Source organism: Amaranthus tricolor, chromosome 13 (assembly GCF_026212465.1).
Source record: "Amaranthus tricolor cultivar Red isolate AtriRed21 chromosome 13, ASM2621246v1, whole genome shotgun sequence".
NCBI lineage: Eukaryota > Viridiplantae > Streptophyta > Magnoliopsida > Caryophyllales > Amaranthaceae > Amaranthus > Amaranthus tricolor.
Window position 1 is genome coordinate 9,412,550 of NC_080059.1, and position 18,006 is coordinate 9,430,555.

Here is an 18,006-nt window from a genome sequence, read left to right on the forward strand (position 1 = left end):
AAGAGACCGTCTTTTTAAAAGTCGTCTCTCAAAATCGATCAAATTGTTGCAAGGGAAAATTGATCAAATCAAGATTATACACACTACACCAGTGTATAATATCAACCTTTCAGCCTACTATTGTTGCAAGGGAAAATTGATCAAATTGGTGGAATGACTAAAAACATGGCCCATGGGGTTGTGAAAAACGGCTTCAGTGACTGCTTGAAAATCATTTTGTGGGTAAGCTAACCAAATTTAGAATTTTAATTGATCATTTCAACTATCAATTAAAATTCGAAAATAAATGCTTATAAGAATCGAAAATATTAACTTCAAGTGACTTGTCAGTCCAAGCTTTTGTCTACTGCATCCAAAGAGGGTGCAGAAGTGAAAGTCACTATTTTTGACTTCAAAATCTACATTAAAAAGAGAACATAAAAAATTGTACACATTATGAATTAGGCTTGCGGTTAAGTGCTTTTTCTTTTATCCACATGATGAGTTTGATTCTCACCACCTATAAAAAAGATTTATTCTCTTCTCTGCCGGTGGGGGTTGTCTAGCTTATCCAAATAAAAAATAAAATAAAATTGTACAATCTCATAAGTATACATCGAGCATTGGAAAGCTTTGTTTCCGATAAAGTTAATCTTGAACCCAACAGGCAACAACCAATAGGATTATAAAAATGCCAACATAATGACAATAAGGATGCTCAATTCCCAGGTTCTTCAACTCTACTTTCTTCTCTTAGTGAAAGCCGAGAAACACCTCAATGAAAACCCTAATCTCAATTTAGGGCTGAGTTGCTTACATTCGCAGCAGGGAGCTCATGGACAAGACAATGATGCCTGACCCCAAACATGCATTGAATGATTCAATAGACAGCGATAACGTTTGCTCCAATTATCTTCTGTTTGCAACAATTTGAGCACTGCAAGTCCTACAGCATGAACTTAATCGCCAGAACTTGACTAGACATCGAAAGACTACCAAAAGAAGGGTATATATGTATTCCTAAACTATATAAAACACTTACAGAAAGGTATATTGATTATCAATGTCACATTTGGTACATTTAAGCTACACAGTATGGGTATTGTTTCTTTAATTTTGCTGGGGTTTCTTCAAAACATCGAGATTTTAGCTCTAGAACAGTGTTTCAGAGTTTGTCAGATATTTCGGAATTTCTCCCCCTCAAATAAAATAAGCCCGAGTTAGATGTCATTTTCTTGCCCTTGTGATGCTTACCCTTTGTTTTCCGTTTCTTGCCACTGGAGAATAATTTTGCCATTAGTGCCATAAAACCAAAGAAACAAACCACCCAGAGAACAACCACCCAAATTCTGAAGGAGCTGAATAACTGGTCCGATGCAGGAGGTTTCAGTGAGTCCTGATAATCAATACTATCGCTGGAGATACTTTTTGTGGAATCCCTGTCAATAATCTTGCGGAATTTTCTAAATATTTTTTCCTTGTTCCCCGCAACTAGATCCATTGTAGCTCTTATTCGGGGATCAGGGCAATTTCTTCGCTTATGATGCAGATAAAGAGCTTCATTTAATGATCTTGCACATTCTATGCTAAGCAAATCTCGATTGTATGCATCCTCATCAGTTCTATCAAGACTTAGTGGGTCAGGAGGATCGGGAAACTTAGCCCAGCATTTGTTTACTAAGTCGGTATTCCTCCATATAGCCTTGTCAAAGCTCCAGCTTCCAACCTTAAATAGCAATCCATAGTGGAAAACCTTGTAATTCACACCAGGTTGGGGAACATAACCTGGATACATCATTATTGAGTTATCTATCCCATGCCGTAAATTCAGCTGCAAAAAATATATTGAAAAATAGGGTCAAAAAGGGCCTATCTAAGTAGTCAAGTCCCAAATACATGCTCAATATGCTTTATACACACGGGTCAAAGGCACTTGAGAGGGTTTCTCGTTCCATTTACGTGCTACCAAGTGCTTGGGACTCTGGGTTGGGCCCAAAGTAAGGGCCCCTCAAGCACATCCTTCTTACCTTACAACATTTTATTACCCAAGTGTCATCAACTGACTTTCACTTTAGCTTCCAGTTAGGCGCGGTTTGGGAAGGTCATATGTACTCAACCTTACTCTTATAAAAAAGGTCTGATCAACCCTTGCTAGTAATCATCGTCAACAACTTCAAATACTTACATAAACAAAAAGTGCAAATGATTTAATAAGCCATTATAATATAGTCTATTATAATAAAAAAAAACAAACGATGAACCTTTCCCTCCAATTTACTATAGTCCATTATAATCCACCTTCTCTAACAGAAAAGATTTGGAAGTAAGAAAGTTTGAAGAAAATGCAGAGATTTGCATGTATGGTATACAGATTCGCAGGCAAATCAGTACAGATCCTTTTCAGGAGCTGAACTATCAAATGAGTAGCATATTCATCTAATGAAATTAAGATCCCAGTATCCACTCTTGCAAGAATGAATCCTACCCCAAAGTGTCAGTCAAAAAAATAACAAAGTTCTACCAAAACAAGTCTCATGCAGTGGTACCACTGTTCACACTTCACAATAGTAGGTGACAAGCGTTATGGCTTATGGAGAACCAAAGCACAGAACATGGAAACCGCTGCCCCAAAAGGAAAGTCAGCTAATTCCAGAGGAAACTTCATCCAAAATTAACCGAACTCTAATCTAATGACATCAAAATACACTGCTACATAAAACATACCTCTGCTGCCCCGAAACTGTAACCATACATCTCACTGATCCAGCCAGATTGATAGATATCTCCAGTGATATTGGTGGCATAGTGTTCTGTATCAGCTCGTACCTCCTCGGTTTTAAGCAGCCAATACAGAGCAAATTTCCGAAGATCATCTATGTGCATGATTATAACACCTCCAACCTTGTCACAAGCTTCAGGATTCCTTGTGTGGAGCTTTGCAAGTATATTGTCACAGCCAATCAGGTAACTGAAAACCAGATTGAAATCAGCATGTATATTATAATCGCTATGAAGTCTCACCAGCTAATAAAAATGATTTACTGAAACTAAACGAAAATTTTGTTGCCTAACCCGTATGGAGCTGAAACTGGATGGCCACGGGCTGCTTTATATTCCCATGGAGTGATTGGACCTCTCATAATCATATCAGCATCCAAAATAACAATATATTCTGCATCTATCTGTGCATGATGAATCCAATGAAGAACTCCAGCTGGTTTGTTAATTGCAGGGTACCTGAAAAGGCAATGCTTATGTCAGATGAAGTCTCTTTTACAGATATTTAATTCGACGAGTACACCATCAGTTCAATCTGAATCATGAAGGGTCACTGGACAGCTGGCTAACTAAATGTTTGATGCCAAAGGCAAAACAGTTTAATCTTTTGGATTTCACAAGTCACAACAGTCTGAATCAAGAAGTGTTGCTAGTCAGCTGGTCACTTTATAGTTTGCTCTTGATGTTTTATGCAGTGGCTTTAATAAGCTGCAGGAGCATTCATCCGTACGTAAATTGGCTAGACGATTTTTTTTTTGATTAAAGAAATGGCTAGTCAATTAAAACTGGTGAATGGAAGAATATCAAAGTACCAATAACTACATGCAATTAATCCAAGTATCACATTTTTATACAAACAGATAGAACCATAACTTAGCAATAGGCTATGTATTGGTGGACTACTGGCATTTTAAGCATGTAAGCTGTAGACAAGGTTCAAATATATATTCATACACCAATTGTTATCTTTCTGTTACGAACCTGAGTTTCCCAGTCCATTTCTCAAGAAAATTTCTTCTATTTTCAACCATTACTCGAGAAATATTACCACTAATGTTTTATGTCCTCTTTTTACAAATTGAGTTCTAAAAATTTTCTAATTTGCGCTTCATCATTATTTTGCATGAGAACATTGATGTCAAAGAAAAATTTCCATCAGAAATGAAGTATTAGTAAAAGATATCCCTCTTTTAAAGATAATCATCCACCCTATCATGAACTCATTCCAGTCACCCAATATCTAACATAAATGCTAGATTTTTAAATGTTCAATCTTTTACAAAGTTGCTATTCTTTTTACTCATTGTGCTATGGTTTTACTTTTACTCTTATCTTAAAATGACTTTTTGCGGCTCATTGTAACGTTTTTTTCGTGAATTATGCGTACCCATATTTTTGCACAGGCGACATTCCACGCACAACTCGCGTCGAAGACTGCCCACTTGAGAAAGGAGCGCCTCACCAGACTTGAACTAGCGGAAAAAGAATCTTTCCTATCTTCCGGCAAGAGGAGTCAATTTGGTAATGCAGTTCGGGAGACAACTTCATTGTACTTCATACAAGCTTTTTCACGTGAAAGGTTATGTTGTTTCCAAGATCCGTTACAAGATGGTTGACCTATTTGAACTTCGTTAAAGATATAAAAACCATTATTGGCTTTCAATTGCCTTGGTGACTTAAAAAGAGGGTGAGGAAGATCGAAGATAACCTTGAAGAGAATGAGTGAAAAAGGATATGAATGATTTAGAATTAGAGTTTGAAATAGCAGAAAATCAAAATGAAAGGAGAAGAATTTATGTGCACAACTATTAGAACCGATTTAATGGTTCATGTAGCCGACCCTAATCTTTTGGAACTAAGACTTGGCATTGTTGTAGTAGTTTTTATGGCTTAGTATATTTTGGTTTAGTTTTTATTAACTTTATTTTAAATGCTTCAATAACCTCAAGTATTCATGTGAGATTCTCGACTTCACCATGTGTAGATTAGAACTATCTTATTTCACTAACGGAATAACAACATTGAAGTATCGTTGATATAAGAGCAATAAATGGTATCTTTCCAAACCAGAAATAGCAACTGCTGCAACGTATAAATAAGATTATTGACATCCACATCATATTATCAATTATCAATACGGAGTTGAACATTGTTGCGATACACATCATCAACCAAATGGATAAAAGATATCAATGAGGCATAACGGGGTCCAATCGAAAATCCCTCTACTTGAAGCAACTAACAAGGCTCAGTCAAGTTCTATAGGTCCATCATTCATTAAACACTTCTTTACATCACAAACACTTGTTAAGTATTATAGTACAAACTAAAAAAATTAGCTTATTTCCAATTAACAAAAGCATTCCATCCAAAATTAATCCACCATGTCATATAAATGCATCATGAACAAAAAGAACGGCATCCAATAGAAGAGAGATTGAAGAAAAAACAATATTACCGATCACCAGTTAAAGGATGTACGCTCATGGAAGGAACATAGTGAGTTGGAGCTAGATCATGGCCTTTGTAGTTCTTCAGATCTTCATCCGTACAGCTGAGAAGCCGAGTGATATTGCCAGGCTGCCCACTTAGACGAAAGCTGTGCATAAGGCCCACAGTTTGCCAATCAAAATAAGGGGTGCATTCAGTAGAAAAGACCGTGTGAATTTTCGGGAACGGTTTTCCAGCTTCACCAACCATCTCCTGTTCCATCTGCACCTTTTCACTTAGCCAGTTAATCTCACCAGGAACTTTTGGACGAGTTAGCTCCGCGAATGTGTTACTCTTCAGGAAACTCAGATATTTTGTCCATTTTGGCTTAGGACACCCTTGTGCAATGTGATGTAGCAGCAGAGCTTCATTTAGCGTGTTAATGCACTCTATGCTCAGCATTAGGCCTCGCCTTTTGCCTGGATGAGGTTCCAAAATCTTCACCTGAAGAAAACAGAAATAATAAGCAGAGATTACAAGGTAATAACCATATCATTATGGTCGTCACTCAGGAAGTGATTCTCTTCTGATTTAGATCTTGATAGAAAAACACAGAACAGAGGGCACAGAAAACTTCTCTTGTCTTCTGAGTTCTGACCTATTTAAATTGACACACAGTTTGGAAACGTGATTTTTCATGTGTTTCTATCCATAAACACAACATTCAATTTTCTAGTTAACAATCTGTATTGTATAATCATTACAATCTAGTACTCCTCAACCATTCTCTTTACTATCCATCTTCAGCTTTTTCAGTAACGAAGTTTGAACTTTGAACATGATTCAATATACTTGTATAATCCACAAAGACCTAGTCAGAAAACTGGCGGGCCACAAGGTTTGACAGGGGGACTAGGCACCTCTCAGAAGTCAGAACTGGCAGTTTCAACCCTGAACCACAAACTATGCCTGACATGAGGCCAAAGTGATTCACTCTTAGCTATAGAGAGTCCGCCTGAATCCAATTGTCAATCAGACAGCTCAAACTTTGTCCGAATTCCATTTTTACATTGATGGAGACAACTTTTAAAAAATTAATGCATATGATTTAGTCAAGTAAAAGAGGTACAAATATGTGCAAAATCTCGGTTGCAGTAATGATTGTGGTAACAGACAGAAAACCAAGCAATGCGAATGGTTTCACTGTTGTCATGAAATATTGTGGTCCCGGTAACCACATAAACCTTTTTAATGAGGTCACGATGGTGATAAATTCGCACTCACTTTTAGTAAATTAATCAATTCTCAGACAACAGTGAGAGAAATATGTAAAAAGTAAGAAAAAAGGTCATATCATATCATAAAGGTTTCCAAATTAAACGAACCGATATTATTCGTATCGTAAAGGTGTAAAGATACCATGTTTTAGGCCGTTTCAAACGATATTTCGTGGTTTAGGCCGAAATTATACGATATGATAACCACATCACCCCGTTACCTTATTACCATGTCCGTTACTGCAACCATGAGTGTTACCGTATTTTTTCACCATGCTATCATCAGAGATGCTATGAGACTATTCACTTGGCTAGCCTTGAGAATGATGATAACATGCTACCATGAGCCTCCTCGGAGGATGGTTGTGACTCTATTGGTAGTTTGAGTATGGAAACAAATGATCCCCAAGTTAAGTAACATTTTTTTCCAGGTAAAGCTGAAGGATATGAGGACTTTATCTCTTGGGATGACTCGGATTCCTTGTTTATTGCCAAGAAAGAGTATTTAAAAATAGAGGGTGAAAAGGAACTTTCTCGAGGCTCGTAATTTGGGTTACTACTTAATAAGCATGGATGAGAACTAAAAAATTATATTTTTCAACCAAAAGAAGCATGGTCGCATTTTATTTTTTTAAGTATAAATGCCAAGTATTCAAAGATTATATGGGAATGATATCTAGTACTACCATCGATACCATCCATCTTCCATGTCTTTTGTGGGGGTGCGAGCCCTCACTTGTAGAATGCTAATCCTAAAGGAGTCACATTTTAGACCTTTGGGACTCACAAAAGAATCCAATCATGAAAACCATTTTTGGGAAGCAATGATATCCATTCCACCTCTAATGTGGGAAGCTAAATCGAGAAGGAAATGCATGGAAACTATATTAATGGATAATAATCTTTTCTAGACAATGGAACCGACAAATATGATGACAACAGAAGGAGGATCAAGATGATGAAGAGAGAGTTATGTTGTTTGTCTAAGAAAGAACCAAAGATGGAAGAAATTCTCATCAAGAATTCATTTTCTTTAAATAAAAACATGGCACCAAGATTAGCAAGGCTTCTTTCACAAGAATATAACATGGAGGAAGCAAAATTTCCCCCAGTTGCCTATAAAAAACTGCAATCAATCAAAAGGAAAACCTATCTTGTTTTGTTTAAGTTGTCAACCATTGTCAAAAACAAATAAAAACATTTCATTACCTGATGACATTAGTCAAAAACAAAAGAAAAAAAAATTAAACCAAACCCAAACCCAAACCCAAGATTGTGAGTGAGCAAATCTAGTAATTAAATATAGCCCTTATCAAAAAAACAATTGCTCCTTCCTCGTTTGATTGCTTATTTTGATCCCATAATAGAAAGTAGGTGGAGTCAATTAGCACCTTTTGCCTCATTACTTTTAAAATAAGAGGTGCATTCACTTAAATCCAATCGATTCTTGAAACCCTGACTTAACGCAGATCACCAGTGAAAAACTATGCAACATTTCATTATTCCAATGCCGTTAAGCAAATCCCACTTAGGCTCTTATCTAGGTGAAATGTAAGGTTAAGATGAATGCAACCTTGCTATTGTAAAAATAATACACTCTTGATAGAAAACACTATATGCAACTTCACATAAATAAGTGCATATAATTTAACGAGTCATTTTTAGTATAGTCCTTTATGATTCAAAAACCAAAGAATTATGAATTTTTGGTTCTATCCATAACCAATGGAAATTTATGTACGGTATTACAAATATCGATTCCGATCTTCTTTTAGCAAGTATTTTCATCAGAATCACGATAATTCAGTGTAAAAAAAAATTAGTTCATAATAAGATTGCTATATCTCTCCTATCGTTGTGGGTAGGAAATTTAACATCACAGGTTAAGATACATTGTACAAATGTCATTTATTCCCCAACTAATATTGTCATGAGCATTTCACAGAGGATATCATGAGGACACACATCTACTTTACCAGCAAGAGCAAAAGAAAAAGAAACGTAATTTTCTTTCTGAATTCAAATTTCTTCATTGCTGGTAAATTTAATAAACACTTCAGTCAATAACTAAAATGGTATGTTCATCAACTTGGGATATTCAATAGTACCTCTCTAGGATAAGGTGGTTCAGGAAAGAGCCGTCCACAGTCATAAACAATTCCATCTTTATGGTGATCTAGTTTAGTGAAAGACCAGTTACCAGCAGTAAATGGTAAACCATAATGCAACAGAATGGGCTCAACACCCTCTCTTGGAACATAACCTGGATAGATCATCAGGTCATCAGTAATTTTATGACGAAGTCCAACCTGATGAAGAAAAGAATAGTATCATTACCACAATAAAATAATTTGTCAACTGTCAAGAGTATAGAAAACAGTAAAATGAGTTCGACATACTTCTGCAGCACCAAATGAATATCCATACATTTCACTAATCCAGCCTGTTCCATATATATCACCAGTTATATTTGTTGCCCAGTGTGCCCTATCTTCACGCACTTCTTCAGTTTTAGAGAGCCAAAAAGGAGCCATGGCTCTAAGATCCTCTATATGGAAAGCCAATAATCCCCCAACCTTGTCACATAGCTCTGGGTTCTTTGTGTGCAATTTGGCAAGGATATTGTCACATCCAATCAAATACCTGGCAATATGTATCAAGTGGACGTATACATAAGCTATAAAGCAAAAGAGCTTAACTTTAAGGGGAAATCTATAATTTAGGAGAGTCGAGAGATATGATGAACAAGCAACAGTTTCCAACTCCTTGATACAATGTTAATCTAGTTTCTTTTTTTTCACAGCAAAAAGGTTCTTTTTATGTCATAAGAACCAAAGTGCACTAATCTATTGAAAACTATTAGCACTCTGATAGTAGGAAATGCCAGATGATTGTGCAAGAACAAACGAGTGGTCTATTACACCTCCTTAATACCTGTGCACTCTCTCCTTCTGAAACTAGTCCGTGTCTTATGTATTAAAGAAGCATAACTACTGATCCAAAAGCGATACTAAGAATGTGTGACGTAATTGGAAGTAGAGAATTACAGTTGGTAGATAGCTAAACATAATGCATAACCTGTTTCATTTTTTGAAATAGGGGGAATATGAGTGAATTGATCTACTAAAAGGCTAATGATACAACCCAACATAATTGCTTCTGTTCACATTTACTCTCATCTAGCCTGCTTTTCAGTACTTCTAACTAGATGGTTTGCAACATAAACACAACAGCCAACAGAACAGAGCAAGCAATAACAACTAGTTATATCACTGCAACCTCTATGAAAATCCTCCTAACTAATAAACAAAATCTAAACAATAAAAGAACCTTTTTCAAGCCTCAACAATACAAGAATAGTTATATGCGGACGCATGAGAAACATCCATACCCATAATATTGAGCAACAGGCCTGCCTTTCTCGACACCTAATTCCCATGGAATGATTGGACCTCGAATGATCATGTCAGCGTCTAAGACGAGAACCCAATCAACATTTTTTGCATCCTCGCTGTGCTCAAGCCAATGCACAACCCCAGCTGGCTTGTTAATGGCCGGGTACCTAAAAAACATTCAAAATACTTCCCCTTAATTTACTATCAAATTCCACTAAAAATAATGGAAAAACAAGAGAAAACGGACTTAACACAAAAACACAAAAATATGCCCTTCATATCTATGTAAAGTTGCAAATCAAATCTTCCCTATCACTATTAACCCACAAGGCTAAAGTTGCTACATTTGAGTATCTAACCCCTTAAACCCCACCTAGGTGGAAGCCATCAATGGTAATGTTGGTGAAAAAACAATGGCCTGATATTCAAGATCATTGCGAGTGAACTATTAGCCTAAGATGTTAACAATGATGGCTAATAACATATAGTAAGAATTGCAAAAAAAAAAAAAAAAAAAAAAAAAAAAAAAAAAAAAACAAACAGGTATATTGTTTATACCAATCTCCAGTTTTTGGATGCTTGCTCATAGAAGGGACCTCCATTGTAGGAGCCAAATGGAACCCTTTATAGTGTTCCTTCTCTTCATCTGTACAACTTAGCAGTCGGGTAATGGGTCCCGGGTGACCCGATTTCCTGTAACTGTGCATTATCCCAACAGTCTGCCAATCGAAGTAATTGTTGCATTCTGTGGAAAACAATGTGTGCATCCTCCATGGAGCTTTACCCACGACTATTCTAGAATCTTCTGAAAAGCCGATTTGAATTGTAGCTAATCCCAAAAACAGTAGAAAGATCACAAAATTCTCCATTGGAAACCTAAATTAGATCTTGACAATTGATCGAGATCTCTGTTTATCATACTCATTCATTGAATAAGTCAACATTCAGACATGCAAGTTAGTAGAATAATTCAATAAACAATACCTCAAATTCCATCAATTGTCAATTAAATAATTGGGGTTTGTTTTGTATAACAACTAACACAAGGATTGATTGAAATTCAGGGATTGGACAAAGTGTTGGTACCCTTAACTAGCTAATTATTGTCGTATTTATCAGAAATATAATTCAAATATTTATTTCATGGTTGAAAATCATGGATTCTGAAGTTGACTTTAGCCAATGGAAATCAAGTATGAATTATTACTGAAGATTGAGAAGGGAGACTCATTGCTCATACAAGAATCGAGTGCAGATACCTGTTGGAAATCATATGCATTCAGCTCATTCACAAATCTACAAACTAATAGAAATATGGGATAATTGTTAATAATGAAGAATTTTTATTTGATTGGTGGAAAATAAATTTAATTATTATTTATTTTTAAATAAATTTATTTTTGCTTAAAATAAATAGACTTATTGTTTATAATTGTTTTTAAAGTCTCTTTGTGATCAAGCAATAACGAATAAATAATAATTGTGTTTATTTTCAACAATTATACTGAATAAGTGGTTATTAAGGTAATTATACAAGAACAATAAATAACATAATATGTTTAATTCTATCATCTTATTCTATCACACCCCACAATCGAATCGGAAGTTTTATAGACACTGAGACTCGAAAGAAAATCATCAAAAAGAATTTTAAAAATTTTTTTAGTAAAGGTATCAACTATTTGAAATCGAGATGCAACATTAAGAACACAAACTTCATCACGTTGGACCTTTTCATAAACAAAGTGAATGTCCATTTCAATATGTTTTGTGTATTAATGATGGACATGATTGCCGGAAAGTTAAACACTAACATTATCATAGTAAACTATGATAGTTTTCGTGATAAAACAATGGAGCTCAAGAAGTAAGTTATATAAAGCCAACATGTTTTAGAGACAACAGTAGCAACATTATGGTTTTTAGTCTCGATAATGAACTAGTGAACTTAGATAAAGTAGGTTGTTGCTCGGAAGACTATGAAAGTAAATATTACTTATGTTGACACAATAACCAGTAGTGGAACGACGAGTATCAGAGTACTCGCCCCAATCAAAATTTGTGTAAGATAATAATGAAGAAAAGAGAGGACTTGGAAAAGTGTAAACCATAGTCAAGAGTACCTTCAACATAAGAAACAATGCGATGGAGAGTAGTCATATGTTCAATATTCGGATAATGCATGAAAAGACAAACCTTTTGAACAACATAAGAGGTATCTGGGCAAGTATAAGTGAGATACTTCAAAGCACAAGCTAAAAATTGATACAAACTGAGATTCAAAAAAAAAGCACCAGACCCAACACTAAGTTTGCCAGTAGTAGTAATAGGAGTAGAGGCTGAATTGCAATTCGATATTTTGGCTCTGTCTAGAATTGCAGCACCATACTTTTTCTAAGAGAACAAGCCAATAGCAGAGCGAGAAACAATACCCAAGAAGTAGCTTAGGGGGAGCAAGATCCATGATGAAAACTCATAATCCAATTTAGCCATAATAGACTGGCAAAAGGAGACCGAAGAGGTTGTTAGTCATCCACATCAAAAAGTAAATAAGCAACATCAGATCTATAACAATATATAAACAAGGAGTTATCAAAAATGCTTTTTTGGAAGCCAATAATAGGGATGTTTAAAAGTACTCGACCTGTTTGACTCAATCCGCTAACCCGAAGCATTAATGTCGGGTAAAATCTAATAACTAACAACAAGTCTCAGATTCGAGTACCCAACCCGCCTTAATCGGGAAGGGTCATGAGCCACTTTTATTTATAAAATTTAGGTACCCGTCAGATCCGTGTAACCCAATAGTTAAAAAAGTTTAAATAGCCCTAAGCCTTAATTTCCTCAGAGGGTGTTTGGTATGTGGGAATTTTGGATGGAAACGGAAATTTAATTTCCAAATATCATGAAAATTCATGTTTGGTAAGTGAGATTGAGATTAAAAATATGAGAATGTGAATGAGAATTTTTGCCATGAATTTCCAAGGTTTTAACACCTAGGTTTTCTCTATATTATCCCACTCCTTAATTTCTCAGTTCGTTGTGCCGATTCCATTCACTAACCCTCATTTCTATGTCGTCTCTCCAACCTAACACTCAGGGTGTGTTTGATTTATAAAAAAGGAAATTTGGAGATAAAAATATGGAATTAAAATTGAGTTTTAATTGTTAGAAATTTATATAATATACTCTCATTTTCTTATTTGGTATGTTAATGGGAGTAAGTTGAAAACTATAGATATATATTGAAAATAAATATAAATTTACAATTTATCCCAATAAAAAAAAAAAAACTTGTAAAATTTTATAAATAAGGCTATAAAAGTCTTTTCCACCTAAAATTAAATTCTCACCCAAAAACTTGCCCTAGGTATCAAAACCATGGAATTCAAGGCAAATAAATTGATTCCAAATCCCATCTTTAATCCCAAATCCACTTGCCAAACATAAAATTTTATGAAATTTGGACATAATTTCTTATTTCCATCCCATAATCCCACATATAAAACACCCCTCACCTGGTAGAGATAAGGATATTAATTCTTTTTTCATATGAAGAAGCACAAATCAAAAGAAAATGAAGACCATCTTCCATGTTATGTCCATACTAATAGCCTTCATTGGATTTTTGATCTCTATGCCTATAAATGGTGAAAATGAAGATCCAATGTATGAAGCATGCTCGCGTTTATATTCGTGCGGTAAAATTAAAAATGTTGGGCATCCTTTCTGGGGAAATCATAGGCCCGATTTCTGTGGGATACCAGAATTTAAGCTCAGTTGTTTTGAAGATAATGATCTACGAAGTGTAATGGATGGACATAATCAAGAATTTAATGTAGATGATATTGATAGATCTTCAAAAACCATCGAATTTCACCAAGGCTGGTTTGATAGTTGTCAAGAAATTAATATAATTAGGAACTTCAGGCTTCTTTTATTCAAGCCATATGGATATAATTATACAGACTTGAACTTGTTCTATGAATGTCATAATTGTTCCTTCAAAAATAATGTCACTTGTTCGGATGCAAGAAATAATGACACTTATTGTTAGAGTATATAACATATTTTGGGCTTTAACTATCAGCTTAAGTTTTTGATTGAGTTGGTTTCTTAACATGATATCAGAGCTAATATGACAAGAGGTCACTAGTTCGATTCTCAACCACCCCTCGTTTAAAGAGAACATTCAGCGCCTATGCGCATCCATCCTTTTAGTCCGATAGGCTTTCGTGTAAGGGGACGTATTAGAGTATATTACATATCCTAAGGCCTCAACTATTGGCTTAAATTTTTGGTTGAGTGGTTCCTCGACACTGATTGCCTTGGAAACTCATAACTGTTAAATAATTGGTGCAGTTGCAAGAGCAATTTAAGTATACCGGTGAACAATTATATGCTGCGAAACTCAAAATGATACGATTCTGAGTATGAATTTGAATCCGCAAAAAGTGAAGATGGAGTACATGTACAACTTCACGTTGTGTTCCATGTGCGAGGACTCTGGCGGTAGGTGTGGTTCATCAGCTAATTTTCCATATGATTTCGTTTGTCATTGTCGAAATGGCGCTCAACCATTCTTTTGTCATCAACTTCTATCAGGTAATCCATTAGTCCTCTTTAGAGCATGTTTTCTTTGTCCGATCAAAGTGAATCAATATTAGAATTTATTAAGGTTTAATCTCGTCTGATTTAGTCTGATATAATCTGAATTTTTCTAATTTGATTTGATCTGGTCTGGTCTGGTCTGACCTCATATGATCTTATTAGGTTTCATAAAGTTATAATAATAATTATTATTATTGTTGTTATTACCATTCTTTTGTCATCATCTACTTTCAGGTCATCCCTTGTATCTCGTTTTTTGACTTTGGGTAATACAAAAATCTTTCCCTCAAATAATAATAATAATAATAATAATAATAATGATCTGGTCTGATCTGATCTAATCTGATCCGGTCTAAAACTTTTCGATCTGATCTAAACAGGTTTAGCTAATCTAATTTGGTCTGGTCTAATATGATTAAATCTGATTTCAATAAAAATAAGTAATAAGTTTAGAAAATAAGTTGAAGAGAACAAAGCCCAAGACATTTTGTTAAATATTAGGGGGAGTTTGGTTTGTGGGAATGAAAATTTAAGGGTAAAAATGTGGGATTGAGATTGAAAATGAGGTAGTATAAGTAAACGACAGTGATTTGTAATATTGACAAATCACCCTTATGTGAAAGATTTTGATAGGGTGGGGCTTTTAAAATTTTAAAAAATCTTTTTTTGTTTTGTTTACTTTATTGGTATTTATTTTGTCTTTTTTGTATTTAAAATATAATTCAACCTCTTGTTTGATATGTAATGTGAATAATTTGATAATTGTAATATTTCTTATTTGGTGGGTCGAAATAAGATTGGAAATAAAATAAAAATTTATCAATTTACTATTTTTGAAAATAATTTGAGAATTATAATATCTCTCATTTGGTTTGTAAAATTTACCAATTTTTAAGGGTATAAATGTCTTTTGCATTTTTTTCCGCAATTCTCATCCATCTAATACCAACCCCTTGGTAATAAGTTCATGGGAATTGATCAAGATTTTATCTCATTTTTCATTTTAATCCTATTCCCATGAATCAAACATGGAATTTCCATATTTTGGCATTTTTAATCCCATTGTCACCTCTAATCCCTCCTACTAAACACAACCTTGAGTTGGTTATCCGTTAGGCTCAATGCACCTTGCTCAAAATACATACGGGTTTAGATAACAATTTTTAAAAAATTAATTTTTGGACTAGTAGTACCCGCCTACTAAGTTAAACGGGCGGTTAACACCACAAAAAAAGCATCCATGGATAACCCCGTCTGCCTGTTATTTTGAAGTTATATGAAAAGATATATAGTACTCCAAGAGCCTAAACTCTAAATCCAGTCTATTTACTTCGATAGTCCAATAGTGTAGACATTTAGAGTTTTCACTTCACTGTCTTATGTGTTTCTCATGCATCAAGTTGGTTTTTCGAAAATATTTTTGTATTTGGAGTATTTAGGATAATGCGTTGTATTGTTTTAAGAATGTATTTTAATTTTTTACATCACTCATGCTCATTTAACCACGGTCTCGCTGCTAAAAAAGAGTGTCGGTATTGGCAAAAAATATAGCCCCCAATGGCGAACGGACTTTTGAAAATTTAAGTCCGTGGTGAAATTTTTATAATCATGTCCAATCCGCTACTCGTCCAAACTTGCCCATGAATACCTCTACTGCATATATAGTATTGCCTCTTTGTTACATTGGAGGTGTTTGGTAAATTAGTTTTTTGAGAAATGTTAGTTTATTTTGACACAAATAGATGGTTGGTTGGTCAATTGATCTAATGCTAGTGTTTAGTAAATTAGCTAATATGAACTAGTTGTTTTTAAACAAGCTGCTTCGACCAGTGTGTTCAATATCAACTGGTCAAATCAATTGATATAGTTCTTTGGTCAAATCCGTTACTCCAATTAGTTATCAACTACCAATTATTTGCTAAACTATCAACCATCTCATTATCTCTTTTGAAAATGACCCCGTCTACATACCTCATTAAAACTGGCAATCTATTTCTCCCTTCCAAACTAAAACCTAAAATTTATCAAAGGACGTGACTCCACCTACGTATATATATCCCCACTAAAATACTTTTTTCTCCATTTTTTCTTAATTTAAGTAATAAACTCAAAGGACAAAGGAATAAACTTCATTTCTATTGTCAAAAAAATATCATTACTCAATACTCCCTTTATCCTAGTGAGAAAACTCATATTTCTATTTTATTTTGTTCAATTCATCTTGCATTATTTTGTTTTTTGGCAATGGTATCATCTCTTTTTATTAAATCTCATCCACAAATTCTTTTTCTCGTTTCATCTTAACCACTTGTTATTACAGCTGATATTATTTTCTCTTTTAATTTTCAACTACAATTTCATTTTACACTAAAAGATTAATTAGGTGTACAGGGAGTATCAATTAATTGCTTGAAATTTAAATGATAAAATATACAAATCTTATATAATAACAAAATTAACAAAATGAGTATTTAATACTTCCTACAACGTATCTTTAATTATATATATTTATATTTTTTTTAAAAAGAACTTAATAAATATCACGTGGCATCAACAATATAGTAACATTCGATCAAATACATAACAATTTGAATCAAATAAAAAATCATTGTAAAGAAAATCTGACACTAAAGCATTCTCTCTGTCACATCACTGTTTGATTTAACCTTCTTTGAGGGGTCTTTTGATCTAGTGTAGCTTAGAAATAAAGATAAGTTTGATAGTATTGACTATATTGGTTGAATTAACACTCGTGGACCAAGGTATCGTTTATATAACTTTTTGCCATCGAATTGATAACAAAACTCCAAACTAGCACCATAAGAATAGCAATATATCAATGACGGAGGCTAGAGGGAGTATTGGCTATATGAGGTTTTTTGTAGCAGTTTCGAAGGTAGTTTACATAAATCGGACGTTTATAGCTATGGGATGTTGCTCTTAGACTTAGTATGTGGCAGAAAAAAGAGTGCAAATGATTTAGTTGATGAATGCAACAGTGAAACCATCAATGCATAGAGTCGTAGAAATGTTTAGAAATGCCGGTCAGAAAACCAAATCACATGTCAATCTTTTTAATATATAGATATGAATTATTTTAAATTTTAAATATATTTTTTGACAATTTAATGTTCGTAACCTTAAAATAAAAGATTTTGAGTTGGTCCGAGATCAAGTGTTCATGAGCCGACAAAACATTTTTTATAAGCCATAATTTGTTAAATGCTTAAGTTTTTCACAAATAATATCAAGGTACAAAATCATCAAGGGTAGCGCATGGTTGATTCAAAAATCAGCAATGTTATTTTTATGTTGTTATTAAGTATGTGTAATAAAAGAAAAGAAAAATTCAAGTCTATATCCATTCTTAACACCGGAAATTTTGAAGCACAAAAGGGTGAAATTTTCTTTTTAAATTCAGCAAATATATTGTACTTAGATATCTTAAAGGGGCTGAATTTGCCTTCTAAAAATCAATAAATTTTCCATCTTTAGTCGCAAATAACTAATTGCTAATTGCTATTTAAATCCATTTT

General features: G+C 34.3%; 1 protein-coding gene across 1 annotated transcript; it reads right to left on the reverse strand.

The window, feature by feature from the left end:
- Positions 1–101: 101 nt before the first annotated feature.
- LOC130797693 (peptidyl serine alpha-galactosyltransferase-like) lies at positions 102–11,192 on the reverse strand. Its single transcript, XM_057660399.1, has 8 exons — positions 10,418–11,192; positions 9,856–10,026; positions 8,864–9,107; positions 8,573–8,773; positions 5,216–5,691; positions 3,052–3,216; positions 2,704–2,947; positions 102–1,810 (listed from the first exon to the last, which is right to left on the reverse strand). Exons 1-8 carry the CDS (start codon positions 10,726–10,728, stop codon positions 1,145–1,147), a joined length of 2,478 nt encoding a protein of 825 aa, XP_057516382.1. The 5' UTR covers positions 10,729–11,192; the 3' UTR covers positions 102–1,144.
- Positions 11,193–18,006: the final 6,814 nt, after the last annotated feature.

Coding starts and splice junctions, on each gene's coding strand:
- LOC130797693 (XM_057660399.1), bottom strand. CDS start 10,728: ATGGAGAATTTTGTGATCTTTCTACTGTTTTTGGGATTAGCTACAATT. Junction 9,108..9,855: donor CCTGTTGCTCAATATTATGG/GTATGGATGTTT, acceptor ACATATTGCCAG/GTATTTGATTGGATGTGACA. Junction 3,217..5,215: donor CATCCTTTAACTGGTGATCG/GTAATATTGTTT, acceptor TTGCCTTTTCAG/GTACCCTGCAATTAACAAAC.